At 28.2% G+C, this 25,782-nt stretch overlaps 2 protein-coding genes across 2 annotated transcripts; one reads left to right on the top strand and one right to left on the bottom strand.

Moving 5' to 3' along the window:
• Positions 1-797: 797 nt before the first annotated feature.
• LOC122853932 (slit homolog 2 protein-like) lies at positions 798-8,553 on the top strand. The gene is made up of 4 exons (XM_044154340.1): positions 798-2,349; positions 4,406-4,470; positions 5,000-5,546; positions 6,590-8,553. The coding sequence occupies exons 1-4, from the start codon at positions 798-800 to the stop codon at positions 8,551-8,553; spliced, it is 4,128 nt and encodes a 1,375-aa protein (XP_044010275.1).
• A 5,782-nt stretch (positions 8,554-14,335) lies between these two features.
• On the bottom strand, positions 14,336-19,420 carry LOC122855163 (116 kDa U5 small nuclear ribonucleoprotein component-like). The gene is made up of 4 exons (XM_044156331.1): positions 19,269-19,420; positions 18,773-19,110; positions 18,683-18,702; positions 14,336-17,018 (listed from the first exon to the last, which is right to left on the bottom strand). The coding sequence occupies exons 2-4, from the start codon at positions 19,094-19,096 to the stop codon at positions 14,336-14,338; spliced, it is 3,027 nt and encodes a 1,008-aa protein (XP_044012266.1). The 5' UTR covers positions 19,097-19,110; positions 19,269-19,420.
• Positions 19,421-25,782: the final 6,362 nt, after the last annotated feature.

The raw sequence follows: 25,782 nt of genomic DNA, 5'->3' as shown, positions 1-25,782 counted from the left end.
TAATAATTGTCATTTATTTATTTTATCACCTTAAATTAAATTTAGTTTTCAAAATTATAGCGGGTAAAAGGGTTAATCTAGTGGAACTTTATACTGAAAAAGATTGGCGACTACTGGCAACCGCAATCAACCGCAATGGTACTCTTTTTTTAATTTGTTAAAAATATAGGTATTCATGACCAGAAACAACTAGATTTTTTATAATCATATATTCATATCTGTGTACACTGTACAGTGAACAGTGTTCCAAATGAACAGTGGGCACCACCCTTAATACTGCTCTAGCGTTTGTTATTTTTTTTTGCGTTGCTTTTGTTGTTTTTTATTTTATGTCTAACACACGTTATAACTGTTGATAGATGGTCTGTTTACACACACCATTTGTTATATATACTTTCTAAATTCTGCAGCACATATTGACATTATTTTTATATATATTTTTCCACTCACAATTGAGCTATCTTAAAAATAAAACAATAAGACAATTATAATCAATATAATGAAAGATAATTATTTATATAAAGGTTATGTTAAAAGTGAAATATAGAATATAATTTCATCACTTGTTGCTAATTTGCAATCCAAAGAAATAATTTTGATAGTTCCAAACCATCAACTTGGCCATCACTTTTATAAACGAATCCATCGCGTCGTCACCTGGATATAGCCAGCTCAGTTTTTGAGAAAAACTTTTGATATTTTTTTGACCAGTCAATTAAAAGTAAGTTTCTAAATTTAAATCATATAATTTTAATTACGTGTTATGAAATTTTCAAATACTTTTTTATGTTTCAGTCATGGATAAAAGGATTTTAACTCAGCTGCAGAGTTTACTCACGAGTAAAAAAGGCGATAACAAATACTTTTGTAATCAAGGGTCACCTTATTATGATCCAACAATTTGTGAGTTGCTATGTAATGATGCTAAAAATTATGAAATAATTATCAGTGATAGAGCATTAGCTGATCTTCCAATGGATTTATTCAGTGGTCTTAAATATCTTCATAGCTTACATATACATTTGGACAATTTGATTAATCTGCAGTCAGACATTTTCTCTGGTTTATTACACCTTCACACACTTGATATTAGCAAGAATTATAAACTGACAACTTTATCAGAAGGTGGATTCAAAGGTCTTCCAAGTCTACGTGATCTAAGTTTAAAGTCAAATGAACTAGTTTACCTTCAGCCAGGTGATTTTGATGATTTATTGGGTCTAATGAATCTTAATATCAGCTATAACAAAGTCAGATCTATATTTACAAATATCTTCAGTGATTGCAATAGTCTCGTCAAGTTAGAGATACAATTTAATAATTTGACATGTCTTGACCCAGGTAGCTTTAATGGTTTATCACAACTTGAAGAGCTTAATATCAGCAACAACAGTCTGTACATATTGTTTAGAGGTATATTTGATGGTCTTAAAAAACTTCGTATATTAAATTTAAAATCAAACAAACTACGTTCTCTTGGTGCAGGTTGTTTCAATGGTTTAGACCTTGATGTGCTTGATATAAGCAATAACAATTTAACATCATTACCAAAAAATGTATTCAATGGTCTTAAAGGCCTTAAATACCTAAATTTACAATCGAATAAATATAATCTTCAGTCAACTGATTTGAATGATATACCAAGACTCCAAAAACTTAATATCTCTAAGAACTATAATCCCACAACTTTATTGAAATATACATTCAATGGTATGGAAAGTCTACATGAACTAATATTAAATTCAAATGAACTGTACAATCTTTATTCAGGTTGTTTCAATAATTTACCAAAACTTCAGATACTTGATATCAGTAAAAATAATTTAACAACTTTACCAAAAGATATATTTAGTTGTCTACCAACGCTTCGTCATCTTAATTTGAAATCAAATAGACTACAAAACCTTGACTCAGGTATTTTCAATGATTTATTAGAACTTGAGGAACTTAATATCAGTGAAAACGAACTGGATTGTTTACCAAATGATATATTTAGAGGTCTACGAAAGCTCCATCATCTATACATAAATTCGAATAATTTAAAAAACCTTGAATCAGGTATTTTTAATGATTTATTAGAACTTGAGAAACTTTGTATTTCGGGTGGTAATGAATTCATGACTTTACCAAATGATATATTTAAAGGTCTAAAAAAGCTTCGTCACCTAGATTTAAAAGGAGGTAATCTACGAAACCTTGAATCAGGTATTTTCAATGATTTATTAGAACTTGAAGAACTCGATATCAGTGCAAACGAATATTCTACTTTACCAGAAGATATATTTAAAGGTCTACAAAAGCTCCGTCACCTAAGTTTAAATTCGAATAAACTACAACGCCTTGATTCAGGTATTTTCGATGATTTATCAGTACTTGAGAAACTTAGTATCAGAAACACCAAACTGATGTTCTTACCATATTATATATTCAAAAATCTTCAAAATCTTTCGTGTCTACTCTTGGATTACGATGAACTAAGAGTTCTTGAGACTGGTATTTTTTCCGGTGTAACGATACCTGGGTATAAAAAATATCAGTATATGGATGATTTCAATGCTTTGATAACTTTACCAAACGATTTATATTACCTAAATTTAAGATCGAATATTAACTAAGATTTTGACTCATGTGTTTTCGATTATATTTACCAGAACTTGAGGAACTTGTTTTCAGTAGAGACGAAATTGATAATATAATACACGAAGATCTGTCTGATAAATTCAAATCAACCATGTTTTTTTAATAATATGTTAAAATTTGAGTAACTTCATATCAACAAAAACAAAATAATCACTATATACCAAAAGATATATTTAATGGTCTCTCCCAGAATCTGTATTGTATCTCTATTAAGATCTGAATGAACTAATTAATCTTGAGATAAAGGTATTTTTTATTGTTCATCAGTCATATTGAGAGACTTTATATACAACAATCTGAAAATTTATCAAACATAAAATTAATATAATATTATCATTGAGTTAAAACTATATAAGTATATCATTAATTATTAAAAATATTTTGTTAACTTTATTAAATTAATATTAATTAATTAAACTAAATTATTAATTTATCATTGATATTTAATATTATTTCTCAAATTTTTGTTCACTAATGTTATATTAAAAAACTGAATATCTGTAAAGACCTTACCAGTTTATCCAGTTGAATTCATAAAAGCTAATTAAATAAATAAATAAATTTATGAATAAATATTAATATATACAATTTTATTTAGATATACGTATGTATAGGATTAAGTACACTTTGCTCTGAGTGCTTGTTTACTTTTTGTATTTGCAAACATAATATAAGATATTCTGATATATAGTAATCTTTAGTGTAAATGTTTTCTTTCGATTGTGTTTATCTAAAATAGTACAAAAATCTTAAAAAGAGTGAAAAAATTTTCAGATTTTCTAGGCGAAAAAATAAAAGTTGAAGAAAAATTTTCACCGGGGAAAATTTTCCTTGATTTTAATGGTTTTTTTAGCATGTTTTAATTCTGGTTGGAATCTACCAGAATTTAAATTTTTTTTCTATAATGTCAAGTGCTGTTTCATATAAAAGGATACACCTATTTTTTCAAGACTATTACATTTAAATGAATAAAAAACCATAATCCAGAAGATCAAAAGATTTTTGATAATGAGTATCAATCATAAACAGCTTGTCTTATTATAATAAACCAGCTTTTTAAATGCATGTTTATATAGCGTCACATGACTCTTGCTCGTTTTCAAAAATTAATTATTGATAATGCTGGTGAATGACATTTTATGTACCTTTAAGCGATGATATACTAATCCACATATATCATAGTATATCATGTATCATTATTGCTCATTCATTTTATTTTTGAAAAAATCATAAATTATAAACACAGCATATAAACTGCTGTATGGCTAGAATCTCAGTACAATATATTTTCTAATTTAAATTTAAATTTTATTTTTAAAAATATATTAATTAGATACGTTGATTGGTACTCAGTTTAATAGGAGTTATATTAACTTTATTGAGATTATAAGCAAAAACCATTCACATGGCAATATATATCACTCAAAATATTATTTCGTAATTCGTACAACTTTTATCACAAATTCATTCGTACAGCCTGTGATTAAATAAAAATCATACTCGTTTTTTTTTTCATTGAACTTTTAATTTAATGAGGTTTCAATTAAACTTTATTTATAATTAGTTTTTAAAGTTTTAGCGGGTTAACCAGGTGATTCTTAGTGGAGAAATGACCGCCGAGTTTGGCAAGTGGGAACGGTGGCAACACTGTGCTTAAATTTATTATCATGTTTATTATTTTGACCAATTTTGACATTTAAACATTTATTATAAATATAGATTTGTTTTTAACTTTCTACACATATTTTATGTTTTGTGTCTACAGCACATATTGACATATTAAAATTATTAAAAGCCGGTTCTCGAGACAGAAGCGCAACAAAATTTTGGGTACCCGGGCATGAGATATAGCGTTACGACATACGGGCCCCTCAAACTACAAAAATTGGTTCGACGATGTCTTTTACAAACAACCTTAACAGTAAGTTTCCAAATTTAAATTATGTATAATTTTGATTGAGTGTAATAATAAATTTTTAAATACTTAATTATGTTTTAGTTATGGATACAAATACTCTTTCAACTTCAAATATAAAGAGTCATTATAATAAGTACTTTTATAACAAAGAGACACCTTATTATGATGCAAATATTTGTGAGTTGATGTGTAATAATGATAAAAAATATGAAATAAATATATGAGTAATAAAGAATTAACTATTCTCCCACGAGATTTATTCAATGGTCTCGAGAATCTTCATGATTATAAGTTTAAACTGAGATTAGATCATAACCAACTGAACAATATTGAGTCTAGTTTCTTTAATGGTTTACTACAACTTCAAGAACTCGATCTCAGTCATAACAAGTTGACAACACTACCAAACGGTATATTTAATGTTCTTGAATATCTTCATAGTTTACATATAGAATCGAACCAACTGAAGGATCTATAGAGCCAGGTGTTTTCTCTGGTTTATTAGACCTTTATATACTTGATATCAGCAACAACAAACTAACAACTTCATCAAAAGATATATTCGATGGTCTCCAAAGTATATGTGATGTCAATTTAAAGTCGAACCAACTAACTTACATTGAGCCGGGTATTTTTGATAATTCACCAGGTCTTATGAGTCTTAATATTAGCAATAACAATCTCACAACTTTAACAAAAGAAATATTTGGTTATCCTCGAGAATTTTGGTATCTAGATTTGAATTCAAATCAACTACGTAATCTTGAGCTAGGTTGTTTCAGTGGTTTATCACGACTTATGGAAATTAATATCAGCCAAAACAGTCTGACAACTTTATCAAAAAATATCTTCAATGATTGTATTGGTCTCATCAAGTTAGAGATACAATTTAATCATTTGAAAAATCTTGAGCCAGGTTGTTTCAATGGTTTATCACAACTTGAAGAGCTTAATATCAGCAACAACAGTCTGACCACATTGTCTGAAGGTATATTTATTGGTCTTAAAAAACTTCATATATTAAATTTAAATTCAAACAAACTGAATGACCTTGAAGCAAGTTGTTTCAATGGTTTATTTCATATCAGTACTCCATATCAGTAAAAACAATTTGATCACTCTACCGAACAATATATTCAAAAGTCTCCCAGAATCTGTATTATATTTCGATTAAGATTCAAATTAACTAATTAATCTTGATAGATAAAAGTGTTCTTTATTGTTCATTAATTATGTTGAGGTACTTTATACACAACCAAAACAATTTGATAATTTACTACATTGTATATTTTTATAGTGGAAATTCAGTTAATAAATAGAACATTAAATTAATAGTTGTCATTTATTTTATCACCTTTACTTCAATTTAGGTTTTAAAGTTTTAGCGGGTAAAAAAGTTAATCTAGTCGAACTTTAGTGAAAAGATGGAAGCCGAGTTTGGCAAATGGCATTGGCGGCAAATGTTATTTTTTTTTTTTGATTTGTTAAAAATATTTATGACCAGAAACAACTAAATTTTTAGTGATTTATAGAAAAATAGAGATGTGAACAGTGGACACTATCCTTAATACTGCTCTAGCGTTTTTGTTACTGTTTATTATTTTTATGTTAACTCACGTGTTGATAGATGGAAATTTAGTTTATATAAACAACATTTGTTATATACTTTTTAGACACTATATATACAGCACATATTGACATATTACTTTGATAAATTTTTCCATTGACAATTAAGTTATCTTCAACAAAAAACAAGAGGATAATCGCTGATAATCGCAATATAATAAAAGATCATCAGTTCAATAATAATATAATATAGAGGTTATGTTGAAATTGAAATTTAGAATATAATCACCTGTTGCAATCCAAGGAACACCAAGGAAATTTTATAAACAAATCCATCGCCGTCACGTGGATAATTTTTAATATATTATTCTGACGATCTTCAATTAACAGTAAGTTTCCAAATTTAAATTATATAATTTTGATTAAGTGTAATAATAAATTTTTAAATACTTAATTATGTTTTAGTTATGGATACAAATGATGTTTCACCTTCAATCATTAAGAGTCACAATAAGTACTTTTGTAACAGAAAGTCACCTTATTATGATGCAAATATTTGTGAGTTGATGTGTAATAAGGCTAAAAAATATGAAATAAATATTAGTAACAGAGCATTAACTTTTCTCCCACGAGATTTATTCAGTGGTTTTGAGAATCTTAATCAACTGAGATTAGATTATAACAAACTGGCTAATCTTGAGTGTAGTTTGTTTAATGGTTTACCATTAAATGGTATACCACATCTTGACAAACTTGATATCTCTAAAAATCATCTCACGACTTTATTGGAAGATACATTTACTTGTATGGAAAGTCTACATGAATTGAAATTGAATTCGAATATACTGAATAATCTTAAGTCAGGTTGTTTCAATAATTTATCAAATCTTCAGATACTTGATATCAGTAGAAATAATTTGACAACTTTATCAAAAGATATATTCAGGGGTCTACAAACACTTCGTCATCTAGATTTAAATTCAAATAGACTACGAAACCTTGAACCAGGTGTTTTCAATGATTTGTTAGAGCTTGAAGAACTTTATATGAACGAAAATGAATTAATCACTTTACCAAACGATATATTCGGAGGCTTACAAAAGCTTCGTATCCTAGATTTAAATTCGAGTGGACTACAAAAACTTGAATCAGGTACTTTCAATAATTTATTAGAACTTGAAGAACTTTATATGAACGGAAACGAATTGATTACTTTACCAAAAGATATTTTTGAAGGTCTAGAAAATCTCCATCATCTAAATTTAAATTCAAATAAACTACAAAACCTTGAATCAGGTATTTTCAATGATTTATCAGAACTGGAAGAACTTTATATCAGTAAAAACGATTTGATCTTTTTACCAAATGATATATTTAAAAGTCTTAAAAATCTTTCATGTCTACTATTGAATTCCAATCAACTCATAGATCTTGAAACAGATATTTTTCATGGTTTATCAAAACTTGAAGAGCTTGATATCAGTATAAATGAATTGACAACTTTACCAAAAGATATATTTAAAGATCTAGTAAATCTCCGTCATTTAAATTTAATTTCAAATAGACTACCATATCTTGAATCAGGTATTTTCAATGATTTATTAAAACTTGAGGAACTTTATATTAGTGAAAACAAACTGATCTTTTTACAAAATGATATATTTAAAAATCTTACGAATCTTTTATGTCTATTCTTGGATTCCAATCAACTACTAGATCTTGAAACAGATATTTTTTATGGTTTAACAAAACTTGAAGAACTTGATATTAGTGGAAATCAATTGACAACTTTACCAAAATATATATTTAAAGATCTAGAAAATCTACGTCACTTAGTTTTAAATGCAAATAGACTACAAAACCTTGAGTCAGATACTTTCAATGATTTATTAAAACTTGAGGAACTTTATATTAGTGAAAACGAACTGATTTCTTTACCAAATGATATATTTGGAACCCTTCAAAATCTTTTATGTCTCTTCTTGGATTCCAATCATCTGATGGATCTTGAGTCAGATATTTTTTGTGGTTTATCAAAACTTGAAAAACTTGACATCAGTGTAAATGAATTGACAACTTTACGAAAAGATATATTTAAAGGTCTACAAACACTTCGTCATCTAGATTTAAATTTAAATGGACTACAAAAACTTGAATCAGGTACTTTTAATAATTTATTAAAACTTGAGGAACTCCATATCAGCGGAAACAAATTGACTCTTTTACCAATCGATATATTTAGAGGTCTACAGAAGCTACGTTTCATAGATTTAAAATTGAATGATCTACAACGGGTTGAATTAGATCTTTTCAAAGATTTATCAGAACTCAAAGAAGCTTATATTAGCTGTGCAAACGATACAATCAATGTAGCAAACAATTTTTTTGGAAAACTCTCAATACCGTTTAAGCTTAATAAAAAAAATTAATTCATAATTGACCACATTGTATGCTTGTGATTTATATTTAATTAATAAATAAAACATTAAATTAAAAACTATCATTTATTCTTAATTTAATTTAGTTTTAAAAATTTTACCGGGTAAGAAGCTTAATGTAGTGTGATTTTTTTAGAAAACTTTGTAAAGTTTCACTATAGTGAAAGGATGGCAACACTTGCTTTATTTAGATTTGTTTTCAACTTTCTATACATGTTTTGTGTCTTGTTGTGTATACAGCACATATTGACACATTATTTTTATTAATTTTTCCATCAACAATTGAGTTATCTTAAAAATAATATAAGACAATAATTAATATAATAAAAGATAATCATTTTTTACCGCAAACGCTATATTCAATGGTCTCTCAGAATCTGTATTATATGTCGATTAGGATTCGAATGAACTAATTAATCTTTTAACTAATTAAAATTATATATTTAAAGTATAACTTTAATTAATAAATTAAACATCAAATTAATATTATATTATCATTGAGTTAAAACTATATAAGTATATCATTAATTATTAAAAATATTTTGTTAACTTTATTAAATTAATATTAATTAATTAAAGTAAATTTTTAATTTATCATTGATATTTAATTATTTTTCAAATTTTTGTTTACTAATGTTATATTAAAAAACTGAATATCTGTAAAGACCTTACGTAAGTATAGGATTTTTAAGTACACTTTGCTCTGAGTGCTTGTTTACTTTTTGTATTTGCAAACATAACAATATAAGATATTCTGATAATAATCTTTGGAGTAATATAAATGTTTTCTTTCGATTGTTTATTTTTTTTTTTTATCAAAAATAGCGATAAAAATCATAAAAAGAGCGAAAAAGTTTTTAGATTCTAGGCGAAAAGATAAAAGTTGGAGAAAAATTTTGACCGGGGATAATAATTTTGCTTGGTTATTTTAGCATGTTTATAGCCTGGTTGGAATGTACCAAAATTGTAAATTTTTTTTTCTAATGTCAAGTGCCGTTTCATAAAAGGATACACGATTTTTTTCAAGAACATTACATTTGAATGAATAAAAAACCATAATCTAGAAGATCAAAATAATTTTGATAACGCGTCTCAAATATAACCAGCTTGTATACAATATATTATCTTATTATAAAATCTTAACCGCAGCTTTTTCAAATGCACGCTTATAGGGTCACATGACTCTTGCTCGTCTTGAAAAATTCATTATTGTTAATGCTGGTGAATGACATTTTATCTACTATTAGCGATAATATACTTCACTTATATCATAGTATCGATACTATACATGATCATGTATCATTTTTTTGAAAAATAATAAATTAAACTCAACAGTGGCAACATTTTGCTTACATAAACTTGTTATTAAGATAAATAATAAATTTGTTTTTAACTTTTCCCGGGAAAAAATTTTCGGGGTCTGTTTGGATCTGTTTGGATCTGTTTCGCCAGATCAGCCTAGATCCCTGCCCTCCCACGTGATCTAAAAGTATCTAGGCAGGTCTCTTTGGATCTACGCATACTAACGGGATTATAGCAAAATTTCTCAGACCTCGGCAGATCTGTACGGATCTCTTCATATCTATTTAGATCTAATCTGATCTATTTTAACCTGAAAAAAAAAATAATGAAAATTGATGTCAATATTATTATAATTTTTTTTTTAAAAGTTTTTTAACATAAAGACAATAACATACATGTTATATTTTTTTTTATTAAACAAGATGGTCATACAGTAAGTATTATACATAATAATTATTATATAAAACAGGTATGAATATTAATTATTAAAAGCCCACAATAAATATTATGAAATGCTAAATAAAATCATATTCGTTGAAAAAAATACTATGTTATAATCGGTTACTTAACATGATACCATTTAAATATATATTTTTTTTTGTTATTTTTTTTTCTATTGAGGTATATGCTAAGACTTGTTTTAAAACAAAAAAAAAAGTTAAAACGTTCAGTACATTTAAAACAACAAATAAAAATTTAACAAAAAATTTCAATCTACAGTATAAACAAAATTACAGATTTTTCTTTTTTTTCTATTTTTTAATAGTAAAAAATAATATTTCAAATTTTATTTACTTCCATTTAATAATAATTATTGAAAAAAATGAATGATGAAAAATTTTATTTCATGATAAAAATTGACCCATTAAACAGCAAATATTAAAAATATTTCGATCTTATTATCTAAAATTAACTGAAATTAGATCATAATACTCTGAATATACTATAAATTGCAAGAAAATATAATTTCTCAAACAAGATCATAAAGTTATTTTCCAAGAATAAATTTTCATATGATTATCGAATTTTCCACATGGTGTAATTTCTATTAACTTTGATTAATTTATGATATAATAATATGATGTATAATATTACTTTTTCATATATAATAAAGTGAAATTAATATAATTGTAAATATGTTTGATACTTTAATTTTTACACAGTAAAAAATAACTGGTAAATTAAATTAAATAGTTGTTTGTTACAGTTCAGTTCAGTACAGAAATTTAATGATTTTGTAATTCAAGTATACATGTTTGAATTTATATAAATAAAAATTTAATAATCGATTTGAGTAAAATATACTAGAAATAAATCATAATTTATTTTTACTGTTTAGTATTTGAATATTAAGAGTCATTGTCATTATAATTATTTATTATTTTAAAAAAGAAAACGTGAATCGAATTTATCAATATTCGAAAATTTGAAAAACGTTTTTTTTTGTACTATACTCGCAACAGTTTTAAATCTGCACGACCCAATATTTAGAAAACAAATAATTTCCAATTGAATATTTTTTTAAACAAAAATAACAATATTAATTTAATTTATTTATCACATATTTCAATGATAATTTTATCTCGGTTTTAATGTATGTGATGCTTATGTTGCTGTAGAATCACCAACTATTCTGGTGCGTTATTTACGTTATCGCTCGATTTTTTTAATTCAGCAACTTTGCCAGTCAAGGCTTTCATATACTGCCCTCGAGTTTGAGCGCTGAATTTTCGTGAACGTGCAAAGTTCATAGCCCATTCTGAAACGAATAAAAAAATAAGAATTAATTCTTATTAGAAATACCTACATAGAAAATGAAAAAAAAATTAATAATTATTTAACATGAAAAAAATGTTTTTTTACCTATGATGGTTTCTACAGCGCGGGCATGAAGACTGCGATAGGGAATGCCGGGATGTCTTACCCCGCCGTTCCTTGGGGCTTGACCCGTCAATGTACAATTTTTAAATACCTCTTTCCGGAATACTCCACTTAGCAATCGTCTTGCTGCAGCAGTTCCAGTCCCAGCCATGCATGCGTAACCGTACATTATATTTCGACAATAAATATTGTGGCCTAAATGTTGCATCTGTAAAACAATTAAAATTTGTGTAAATAATTTATTGATAGGTGTTTACATATAGTTATTTTTAGTTGCATTGTTTTCAAAATGCAAATAAGTATTATCTTTTTTTTCTAATTTTGAGTTTAACAAATATCTAATTGTATAGAAAATAAGTACTATACATTTACGAAAAAAAAAAAAAAAAAATGGGGAAATATTTACCATTTCACCGTCATTGGCAGGTCCGTATAATTGATTTTCATTGTCTTCAACAGGTAGCATTTCGTCGATCCAATTAGCTAGCCTCTGGTCTGGCTGTTCACATGGCCTAGCACCAGCCTGCTCACGTTTTTCTGGTCTTTGTTGGTCAACAGCCTGACTTTGAGGCTCATCTTGCTGGTGGTCTTGAATGTGTTCGGTCTCATGTTGTTGAATCAAGTCTTCATGGTTATTATCTTTATTATTATTGATGTTGTTAATAACTTTTTGCTGTTGTCCTCGAATGTGTTGAGGTGCATTTTGTATTTGCGGTTCATGGTTATCATTATTTTCATCATTGTTGTTATCGTCAATGTCTTCATTTAATTGGCTTCCACTTTCTAAATTATCCCATTTATCCCACATATCCTGGTTATCATCACTATCGTCACTGGATGACTCTTTTCCATTTTGACTCAATGTTTCTTGGTTTTCATGAGACACATTACCTGGTAGAAGTACTTGTTCATTTGGATTATCTATATCGATGCCGAGTGCTGCACATTTTTTTTTCAAATCTAAATACGTTCTGTAAGGTATCTGAAATGAATAAACAGTAAGAGTATGTAGTAGGCTGGCGATTTGTTTTTTTATTTAGATCACTTAATGTTCAGTCATTTTCCCAATTGAACCTCTTTTTTTCCCCGTACTTATACTCAAACTCGGAAAAAAAAAATATTGTTTAAAAAATTCAAAAATTAATAACTTCTTGAATAATTGTTCAAAAAAAATTTCATGATAGGCTGGCGATTTTTTTTCTTTATTTAGATCATTTAATGTTTAATCATTTTCCCGATTTAACTCCCTTTTTTCTCCGTACATTTACTTGAACTCGGTTTTTTTTTTATTTTATTGCCAATATTTTTATTAAATTACCTTAATATTCATGAATGTTTTATCAACAATTAGTAATATTATAAATAATATATTATTTGAACAATAAAATATTTTTAAATTTAAAAATCTCGAAATTAAAATATATCTTTATTTTATTTTATATTATTTTATATTTTATTCGAGCCCCCAAACTTGTACGACGAACGACAGAACAAAACGGAGACCGCGCCCGTTCTTTCTACGTCATCTATTTCTCCCTTGGATCCCAATTGAACGCAACCAAATAATTTTAAAATCCTAATATATCCTTAATCCTTCTATATACCTCAAAGATGACCCAAACTAAAATTTAGCTAATTTTTTTCTCTACAACTTCCCTAAATACAATGTTTCCATAAACCCTTTATCCTACCCGCCATTCAAAATAGAAAAAGCTTTTATTTTTTTCCCCCTTTAAAAATTTTTTCGCGATTTTTTTTCTGTCCCAATTGATTACCTACCCTCTTATCTATATCCATGATTTTTTTCTACCGTGTTCCTACAACCGAACAACTAGCAAGCTCAATCAACTTTCGACTGGACTAGAAGGATAGTACAAAACGGAGACGGCTTAAACGGTAAATCAACCACCCAGGCAATGACATTTGGAAAGTTTTTCACATTACGTCACAAATACAATATCCTTTTCAATAATATCTTGTAATGTCTTAATTTTCTTCGAATCAAATATGCTCGTAATAAAACATGAAAAAAACAGCTTTGAAAAATTGTTTTAGTAACGTGATTCGATAGAGGGATGTGAATAATTTATGGTATTTTAAACAACAAAATAAATAAATAAATAATTCTAATGTTTTTTCTTTTTTTTTCAAATATGATATTGACATTTATTTAGTTTAAAAAATACTTGAAAAAACTAAATGCTTTAGAAGCAATAAATAACATTTTCTTACTTGTCATGTAATAAAAAAAAATCTTAGTGCCTTCGTTTTTGACTATACTAGTATATTTTATTTATTTAACACTAAGAATAAAGTTTGAAAAACGTCATAATAATAATAATTTTTTTATAAAAATATGCTTTGTTGAAAATTCGAGTCAATTTAGACCACAAAATTGTACAAAAATAAACCTACGACACTATATTATTTAATCATTTTGTATTTCAACAAAAAATACCCTCAGAAATCATAGAAAAATTCATATAATCAGTTTAATTTTTATAGCAACCGTCATTTCAAAAATTATATTTTTTTTTTAATCAAATAAATGAATGAATAAATAAATAAATATTTTTAAAATAAAAAAATCTTAAAGTTGATAATTAAGAAGTACATCTTGACGTGCCAATTCAAGCAACATAGGATCATCGAAAAATTTATTAATTGATACATCCTCAGATAAACCTTTTCTTCTTCTTGTTTTAAGCATAAATTCACGTGCTAAATGTGTTGCTGGTTGTGGTTCAAGTGGTCTAATTGTAATTGTTTTATCAAGTGGATCACCAGGTACAATTTGCCAATGATGAAATACTGATAAACAAATAGCTTGTCCTTGTGTATGTGTACGTAAATCAGTTTCAAATCCAAAACTATCAATTGCTGGTATAAATGCTTTAATAGTATACAATGGACTACCTGGTACTGGTGCATCTTGTGTAACATGTCCACGACGTTTAGCAAGTACAGTATAAACAGCAGATACACAATCAGCTGGTGCTTGTACTTCAACAAATAAATATGGTTCCATTAAACGTGGTGTTGCCATTAAAAATGCTGAATATGCAACACGTCTTGCTGTTGGTATTATTTGTCCACTACTACGATGTAATGGTTCTTTTGCAATAACAGCATCAAGTATTTTGAATTTAACATTACGTATTGGTTCTTTACATAATGGTCCTTCACGTGTACCCCATTGAAAACCATGTACAATTGCATCTTTAGTACTACCTAATAATGTTTTATCAACTTCAGATGGTAATGTATCATCAACAAGTATATTTGGTCCAGTTGAATCTGGACCAAATGCCCATATACTACGTGCTGCTAATAAATCCCAATCATATTTTGTTTGAAAAAATTCACCAAGTCTTTTTTTATTCCATGTTATACGTACATTTTCAGCTTCAATATCTTCAGCAAGACCAAGTTCAAGTGGCTCAGCAATCATTGTTAATTTATTACGTTTATTTGGTGTTTCAGCAAAACATTTTAATGAACTTGTTTCAACAACTGTCTCAGCAAATGCAACAACTGGATCAGCAACTTTAATATCAATTTCTGAATACATTCTACGTAAATCATGCATTGCACAATCAAGATATAATTCACCAGTACCAAGTATAACATGTTCACCACTTTCTTCAACTTTTGTACCTAAAAACGGATAACTTTTATTAACTTTTCTTAAACCATCCAACATTTTTGGTAATTCGATTGGATTAACTGGTTCAACAGCTATTTTAATAACACTTTGTGTATTAAATTTTAATGGTCTAAATACATGTAATTCATCATCATCTGTATTATTAATAACATCAGTTATTGTACTTGTTTTAACAATATGTCTATCAATACCCTCAATTAATACCCAATTACCAGCTGGTACACGTGTTAATTCTACTGAATATCTTGCTTCACTAATCCATAATCTACCAACAGTTAAATCACGTGAATCTTCTTCATCAGCACGTTTATATGCTTCACCAAGTACACGTATTTTTTGTCCAGCATCAATTGTACCAGACATAACACGTCCAAGTACCATAAATAATGAACAATCCTCTGTTGGATACATTTTTGATGTATGAATCATAAGTCTACCATCTGGATCACAATTTATCATATCTTGAGCAATTGATGAATCCATTGGTCCAGTATAAACATGTTGTACTTTAGTTGCTGCATTTGTTTGTGGACTTGGTATATGATCAACACACATATCAACAATACCACATAAATCACTCAAAAATCTTGTACAAACAAGACGTAATAATGGTCTTATATTCATTTTCATTTCTTCAGCTGTCATACGTATACCCAATTCATCCAATACATCTGGTAATGTACTATCAACATCACCAACAACTTGTGCAAATATTTTATATATTGGCTCTAATATAAATTCAATAAAACTTCTTTGTGCTGTATTATGTGGTGGTTTTTTAGTAAATTTTCTTGTTTTTGAATTAAAATAAACATCACCCCATAATCTTTTTGAAAATTCAGTTGGATTTAATGATGGATGATCACGTGAATATAATGCAGCAAATGATTTTAATGTAAAACAAACATTATATTCTGAACTTGCAAAACAAACATTACCAAGTGCTGGTGATACAAATTTTGGATTTTCATCATCTGAATATAATGCAATAAGAGCATTAACTTCTTCAATAATATGACGAAGTTTATAATATGCATCTTGTGGTGGTAGTTTTAGCTCAAGTATTAAACGATCAATTTTATTAATACACACAGTTAATGCTAGTTTTTCTTGTATGGCATGTTTAAGTAGTCTTTCAGTATTTAACATAACACCTTCAGCAGCATCAACAACAAGTATTGCACCATCTGATAAACGTATTGCTGCTGTTGCTTCATCAGAAAAATTTACATGTCCAGGTGTATCAAATATATTTAATAAATATGATTTTGATTTGACATCTTGTAGCAGTAAAGTAACTGGTGTTGCTTTTGTTGATACACCACGTTGTTGTTCAGTAAATAGAGTATCAGTCCAACGTAAAGGTTTTTCATCATTTTGACTATGAACATATGGATGTGTTTGACGTACAAGACAATCAACAAGTGTTGTTTTACCATGATGTAAATGACCAAGTAGTACAACATTACGTATTAAATGTGGTGCATCCATCATATCAGCAAGAAATTCCATGTTGTATGTTGTTTCTGGTAATTCTTGTTTTATTTGAAATTTTAATTTTCTTGTTGGTTCTACAAGTGGTTTATCCAATGGATCAGTATCTTCCAGCGTTGCCAACCATACCATAATTATGGTATGTTTACCATATTTTGATCTTCCATACCATATACCATACAACTTTTATACAGTAAAATTCGCGCATTATACAGTGCTATTCACGCAAAAAATTCTAAGATATACGTTATTTTTATTTTTTTCTGCAAGCTTCATTTTCAAAGATATGTACGATTGAAGTTGACCAATCAAAAACAAGTCTCTGAACTATTATCATTATAGCCCATACGTAAAGTTTACGCCCAAAAATTAGATTAAATAGTATGTGGTGCACTTGCAGTATGCAGTTTATTATTGACAACAGTTTATTTAGAATTTTTAAATAACCTGAAATTTGTCTAAAAAAACACCGCATACACCCATATTGCAAATACTGATTGGACGCTACTACTGAAACTTTTGTTTAAACATAAAGAATACTAAATTATCCAACGTAAAGGTTTTTCATCATTTTGACTATGAACAATGGATGTGTTTGACCAACAAGTGTGTTGTTTTACCATGATGTAAATGACCAAGTAGTTACAACAATGTGTATGCATCCATCATATCAGCAAGAAATTCCATGTTGTATGTTGTTTCTGGTAATTCTTGTTTTATTTGAAATTTTAATTTTCTTGTTGGTTCTACAAGTGGTTTATCCAATGGATCAGTATCTTCCAGCGTTGCCAACCATACCATAATTATGGTATGTTTACCATATTTTGATCTTCCATACCATATACCATAACGACTTTACCATATACCATAATTTAGTTTTTTCACCAAAAAATCAGAAATTTTTTTTTTTAATTACAAACAGTAACATTTTTTTTTCATATAAGTAGACATACTTCCTCCTTGCTTCCAATCAAGAAGACTAGAGAGATCTCTTGATTGGTCATTTGGTCCCAAATACTTGCACACACTTACACAGGAAGTTGATGAAATATGTTGTAATGTGTGATGCTTTTTGGGTCCATGTAATGAGCATAAAAAATGATGGTGATGAATATTTGTATAAAAATTTATCTGAGTGTGTGTTAAATATTTTAGCACTCCCACACTCAAATGCTGATAGTGAGAGAACTTTCAGTAAAATTAACTTGGCTAAAACAAAAATAAGAAATAAATTAGCTGTACTAACAATGCGTGGAATATTATAAGCTAGTCAACATGTTCTTTCCAATGGAAATTGCATTAAATTTAAGCTATCCAAAGAAATGCTTCCACGTATGACTACAAGTACTTTGTATGATAAACCAAATATTAAAGAAAAAGAAAATTATATTGATGATGATGATGATGAGTTAATGGGAGTTTTGTTTGATACAAACTAAAAATTTTAATTAAAAAAAAAAATTAAACAATATACCTATATTGTTTTTTAATTAAAAATACATTTTACATTAAAGAGTACTAAAACTCATATGATAAAAATTAAAAAAAATTAATATGAAAAATGTCATTATTAATAAATAAATATATTAACAAAAATAAGTAAATATGACTAAATAAATAAATAATAATAAAAAAAAATTAATTGCATGGTTTCATTTAATTTATTTCAATAAAAAATTTAAAATTTCCTTCTATATCATAATGGTGTCCATTTTACCATATTTTCCCCAACTTCATACCATATTGCTGTTTTCAGAGTTGGCAACGCTGGTATCTTCTTGTACCAGAGTCTCTACCTATAACATTCATTAGCTGTAAAATTAAACTGTTATTATATTTATTTACTTGTTTACTTTATTATCTTACATCGGGACCATAAACTTCAAGAGCACTTGGATAATAACGTTTATCTTCATGAAGAACAACTGCCATTGATTGTTGTTCATTATTATCACGTTGTTCATCTTTATCCTCTTCCATTTCTTCATCAGATCTGTCTTGATCCTCAGCATCATCACCGGTATTTCCATACTCATTTTCATCTTCACTGTCTGATGCTAGATCAGGTCCAATATAATTACCAAATTCATCATAAAGATCTGCGTCCATTGTGATAATGTTAACTTCACTGTCTGATGCTAGATCAGGTCCAATATAATTACCAAATTCATCATAAAGATCTGCGTCCATTGTGATAATGTTAACTAGTAATAAATAAAATTAATTAAATATTATTTATTTATTACTATATTACTATATAATAAAATATGTCAAATAATTTAACTTTATTTAACAAACATAACCTAAGTTTAATTTACCTGTAAATATTTATTATTAATATTATTATGATAAATTAACTTACCTCAAGTAGAGTATGTTATTTTGTTGTTAATTTATTTTAAACTTGTTGTTCACCATTCACAAATTATTAATACTATTTTTGTTTGTAATCATTAAAATTTTAGTCAACAAAACGTTGCAAAACGTAATGTTGGCATTTTGGCAAAGCGGCAATACACAGCGTGTGTTTTTTATTAAAAAAAAAGAGAAAGAGAGAAGTAAAAATAAAAAAAAATTTGTGAGCCATCTAGACTCGCGGGTTTATTATGTGTAAACATCTTCGGCGTGTTTCTACGAAAAATTCCTACGAATGCGCAAAGTGGTTAAAAATGAAGTTGAAATATGAAAAAAACGGCTATTTATCGGTTATATGTCGTATAGTTATTGAAATAACGAATTATTCTCAAATTTAATAATGGCAATCAATAGAGATCGTCGGGGAGAAGAAAATGTTTTTAAAAAAATTTCAATATCTCGAATAGTTTTCAAGTTATAATATTTTTTAAAATTTCGATATATCGATTTTTTTTTTATTTAATAATGGAAGTCGATTAAACTCATCAGGAGAAAAAAATCGAATACAATTTTTTGATCGCGCGAATAGTTTTCGAATTATCGATATCTTTCTAATGTTAATGATAATTTTTTTCATAATTGATAATATGATAGAGCTAAGTAAAAAAATAAAGCTAAGTAAAAAATATAGCTAAGTTAAAAATATAGCTAAGTTGAAAATATAGCTGGTAAAATTATGTAGATATTGTGTGTTTGGCTATAAATATATAGCTAAGTAAAAAAAATAGCTAAGTAAAAAATATAGCTAAGTAAAAGATATAGCTGGTAAAATTATGTAGGTATTGTGTGTTTGGCTATAAATATAGCTAAGTAAAAAATATAGCTAAGTAAAAAAAATAGCTAAGCAAAAAATATAGCTAAGGAAAAGATGTAGCTAAGGAAAAGATGTAGCTAAGCAAAAAATATAGCTAAGTAAAAAATATATAGCTAAGTAAAAAATATAGCTAAGGAAAAATATAGCTAAGTAAAATTATGTAGATATTGTGTGTTTGGCTATAAATATAGCTAAGTAAAAAAAATAGCTAAGTAAAAATATAGCTAAGTAAAAACCTAGCGACCAAAAGAAAAACTTGGATATATTCATTATTTTCAAAAAAAATATATACGTGCTTAACAATACGCGACAATCAATAATTAGCAGTTTTTGAAAAAAAACCTCGACTTTTTTTGAGAAAAAAATTGTATACATTTAAAAAATATCGATAATTTGATAACTATTCGAAATAAAATTTTTATTGGGCTTTTTAGCTTGGCGAGTTTTATCGATTGCCTTATATAAATAAAAAAAACTTAATATATCGAAATATATAAGTTATTATAACTCGAAAACTATTCGCGATATCGAATTTTTTTATGTTGACTTTTTTTTTACTTGACGAGATTCATTGATGGCCATTATTAAATTCGAGAATTAATCGTTATTTCAATAACTACACGATTTATAACCGATAAATAGCCGTTTTTTCCATATTTCAACTCCATTTTTAACCACTGCGCATTCGTAGGAATTTTTTCCGTATTTTTCCCGTAATCGTGAGAAAAGTTTCTATAAAAACCGAATAAAAAAACATGTTGTCTCGGTTATGATAATATCTTCTGAAATTCTTCTGTACAATTACAATAATAATTTTCTCTTTCAAACTAACACATCAGTCATCAATGTCTATTTCTCTTTTTTTAAAACATAAAATAGTATATTATATTATAAATAATTGTATAATAATTCAATATTATGTTTTGTATTTAGGAAATATTATTTTATATAAACAATAATAATAGGTATATTAATCTTGTAAATGAAAAATACTTGCATATGCATGTATATATATGTACAATATGAATTTTACTTCGCCTAACAAATGCAAGTATAACTAATAAATACAAATAAAATACTTGTATACAACGGCGCATATATATATATAATAATAAATAAATTAAATATATAAATACGCGCATTTAAATTCATCTATACTACAGAACGGCTGATGGTAACGGTTACCGACCGATTACCATGGCGCTGCAAGGTGCAATGTAGACTGAGAGTGCGAACTCAGGGTGCGAACTCACGACACGCAAAAGTTTGCGTTTTATCATGGCTGCCGTAATTCTAAACATGGCGCCTCCGTGATTTCATCCACCCGCTCGACAATGTTTAATTCACACGCGCGTTTAAATCACTCGAAATCAAGGTCCCTAGAATGATTCCCAATATACAGGTCATCCGAAGTAAAACCCGGGAAAAAATTTCGACGATCGTTGACGATCGTGGAAGACAACGCTTTTGTCCACGTCTCGGGTGATCTTCAAAGATCTTCAACGATCTGTGGCAATCTGTGGCGATCTTCAAAGATCATCAAAGATCGTGGAAAATCAGATAAAACGAGGAAAACAATTAAAACTATTTTAAATATTTTTACGACTTTAGAAAGAAATATTGAGTTTTATGTTTTGATCAAAGATCACACAGATCGTCAACGATCTTAAAGATTTTGAAGGTTCACTGATCAGAACGATCTTTAAAGATCTTCAGCGATCAGCATCGATATACATAAAACATAAAAAACTCACTATTTCTTCCTAAAATTTCGTGAAATATTTATTTAAAGTAGTTTTAATTGTTTTTCCTCGTTTTATTTTCTTTCTGATCGTCCACGATCTTTGATGATCTTGAAATACATTCTGCGATATTCGAAGATCAAAAGACCTTAACATATCGCTGAAGATCGCCACAGATCGCCACAGATCACCACAGATCGCCACAGATCGCTGAAGATCTTTGAAGATCACCCGAGACGTGGACAAAAGCGTTGTCTTCCACGATCGTGCATATACGATCGTCAACGATCGTCGGAATTTTTTCCCGGGAATCGTTGATATCCCCAATATGGCGGAGCCGCGCAAATTCAAACTGCTACGGCGTCAAGTTATATGAATTGCAGTCACAAAATAAATGATTAAATTTTTTTTTTGCATCTGTAATCATCATAAATGATCAATATATTAATATGAAATAAAATAATAATAAGAATATTAATGTTTATAAAATATTATTGAATAAAATAACCTGAACGAAATTTTTTTTTTCTTTTTCTTTTAAACAAAATATAATTATGATAGTATATTAATTTAACTTTGTCTATTTGAATATAGGAGTACTAATATTATCACACAAATTGCATTTATAATTAAATATCAAGTATCTATAATTAACAAATTAAATTCAATTCAACGTCAGACAATGTCAAATATAAACATTGATAAACATGTGTGAATGTGTGTGACTATCCACGCATACATACGTGATACGTACCTATCTTGTGTACATATACGCATGCGCACAACCACTGATCCCCAATATGGCGTCCCAAATTCTAGCTTCGGATGACCTGTCTAAATCCAGTAACTCATCTAGGGACCTTGCTCGAAATTACTATACATATATTGCCAAAATATCACTGAAAAATGTAGTTGTGTGTAATGTGTGTGTAGTGTATCTAGTGTTCAAAGCTTGGATCATGGAGGCGCCATGTTTAAAATTACGGCAGCCATGTTTAGAATTATGGCAGCCATGTAAAAACGCAAACTTTTGCGTGTCGTGAGTTCGCACCCTCACGACAAGCTAAAATTTCCGCTTGTAAACATGGCGGCCAATGGCGGTGCAATGGCGGCTGCAAAAATAACCAAATTATAACTAAATTCACTAAATTATCACTAAATTTACTAAATTTACTGCAAACCGTGTGTCTCCAGACTGCAGAACAAGCTTGGCGGTGTCAAGCTTGTTCTAAAATCACGGATTTGCAATAAATTTAGTGAATTTGGTTATTTTTGCAGCCGCCATTGGCCGCCATTAGCCGCCATGTTTACAAAATACTCTAACCCAACCCGCGCCTAAAGATGTTTACACATCAAAAAGAGAGAAACAGATACCGAGAGCTGGCGCTCTCTGTTAAAATGTTCACTGGAATCAAATCGAGACTTGGTCAGTATTCCGTATTTCCGCACATGTTTTTTTAAATGAAAAAAATAGATTCTTTATTGTTCTCGAGCAAAAAAGAATGATATTATTTTTTTTTCTGTTGATTTTTAAAGATTTTTTTTTATTGTTTCCATACTTTCAACAAATGTTTCACCGCGGGTGCCCACAACACTTAACTGTATATGCATTCAAAGCGGCGCCTGCCCTGGTCTGCCCTGGTCAGTACGCAGAACCCACACTCTTCCTGACTGTTCCTGACTGGCATGTGCCAGCAGTCTTTTTTTCAAACAAGAAAAACAGCAATATTCATTCTAAATAGTGCAAAGAAATTACATTTTCATTTGAGAATATGTTTAATAAATTTTCAATATGAAAATCATGAATAAAATAAATAAACTGACTTTATATTTATTGTTTTGGAAATTCAATAAAATAAAAAAACATTATTTTAGACTTAAATTTTGAAGTAGTGCTGATGTAGTAAAAAAATAGTAAGACAGAAAAAAAAGGTATCGGTCGACCGAAAACTGAGTAAAATAATTTTTCCTAAAATACAAAAGATGGAAAAAAAAAAATATCTCCGTCTGTTTAAGTAGTATATTTTTTTTTTGGATTCTGGCCGGAGATTTTTACATCTTACTTTTATGCGCCTATACATTTTTTATAAAATTTTTTTTAGTTTTTTGTGGCTTGGTACCACTTTGTAAGGTCTTTACTTTAAAGCAATTTTCTCTTTATTTATTACTAATTTTTTAAATAGTAAATGTAATTTACGAAATAAATTTTAAATATATATTCAATTTTTGTTTAACCGAAAAATAAAAATATAATTATAGTGATAAAATTTAATCTCGAAAATAGTTGAAGTACAACAGAGAGTAAAAGTTCGAGATAAAAGTAACAATAAATATTGACCAACGTTCAACTTTAAAAAATAAAGAAATCACTTTTTACATTTTTAAATTTTCAATTCCCAAATTAAATTTTAAGCAAAGATGTAAAAAAAAAATTTAACAATAACTTTTTTTGGCTTAAACATAGATAACTTACCTTCTCACGACTATCTTTTGTCCACCGCAATCTCGATTTCTTAATTACTGGTTCACCGTCGAGTTCTTGCATATCGGAATATTATGATTAATTTTAACTGTGATTGATCTTAGTTGTATAAAACGATTGGAAACAGCAATAATTGTTATATCAAAAAAGAAAACTAGCAGTGTGCACACTACACCGTAGATGTCGATTATATACTGAATACTACAGATGTCCAAATGCAAGAAATGTGCGTACAAACAGGTTTGCATTTTATTCGACAAAATCTACTTCACTATTTTGCTTTACTATTTTGCTATGCAATATTATAGAAAAAAAAAAAGAAAAAGTACGAAACATAGTAATGTATACTAAATAAAAAGAGACGCTGTGAAAAGCAGAGAGCTTGCCTGCTCAAGGTTTACCTTGCTCCCTTCAAGTTTCTTTTTTTTTTTTATTTTTAAATTTTTCTCGAAATTCGAGATTCGAATAAGTAGGGGTAGTAGACGAAAAAAAAAACGTTCAAACACTACACGGTCTCTAGTCTCTACACTAACACTAAGCTCAGTCAATACATACACGACTCTCTCCAATGATGTTACACTTCGAGCCATTTTTAAGGGAGTTCAAACGAAAAAACTACAAACAAGAAATGTGGCCTAGTGGGCACCTCAATGCTATAGTAAAAATTTATAAAATTTTATGCGGCACCCTTCACTTTTTGTTGCGTAGACGGTCCTGTTTTTCACAATACATATACGGTTGTGTGTATCAATATGCACACAAACGTATTTTGTTACCTCCACTCCCTCACTTGCCCTCACTCTTTAACTTTTTTTTCTTTTAAATAATGATTGTTTAGCTTTTTAGCAGGGAACTTGAATTTTTTTTTTTCTATAATTTTTTTAACTTTCTAAGATTTTGAAGTTTTATGAAGATAGTTTTTTATTTAGGTGGTAAGACAAAAACACCGTGAAAATTCGAGGTATGTTGCTTTTTTTCAACATTTTTTGTTTTTTACGTTAGCATATACGTTAAAAGTTGTTGACTTTAAACATTAATAACTATTTTACTAGCAGGGGTAGACTTCTGAAATTTTGGCATAAGATAAATAACTATTTCATAAACCTACTCGAAAAATTAAAAAAAAAGTTAAAGATAATCGAGTATTATTCGAACTCTCTTAAAAAAAAAAATATAACATGTATATTATTGTCTTTAAGCATGGAGGTCATCACCGGCAAAAAAACGTACTGAGTTGCTCGAGACATTACCCTCCTTATTCACCTCCATGTCTTCATGTTAAAACACTTTAAAAAAAAAAAACCATAATAATATTGACATCAATTTTCATTATTTTTTTTTTCAGATTGAAATAGATCAGTTTAGATTTAACTAGATATGAAGAGATCCGTACAGATCTGCCGAGGTCTGAGAAATTTTGCGA

The sequence above is a fragment of the Aphidius gifuensis genome, linkage group LG4, assembly GCF_014905175.1.
Source record: "Aphidius gifuensis isolate YNYX2018 linkage group LG4, ASM1490517v1, whole genome shotgun sequence".
Taxonomy (NCBI): Eukaryota; Metazoa; Arthropoda; class Insecta; order Hymenoptera; family Braconidae; genus Aphidius; species Aphidius gifuensis.
Note: the sequence above shows the minus strand (reverse complement) of the source record. Positions and strands in the feature narration are given on the sequence as shown.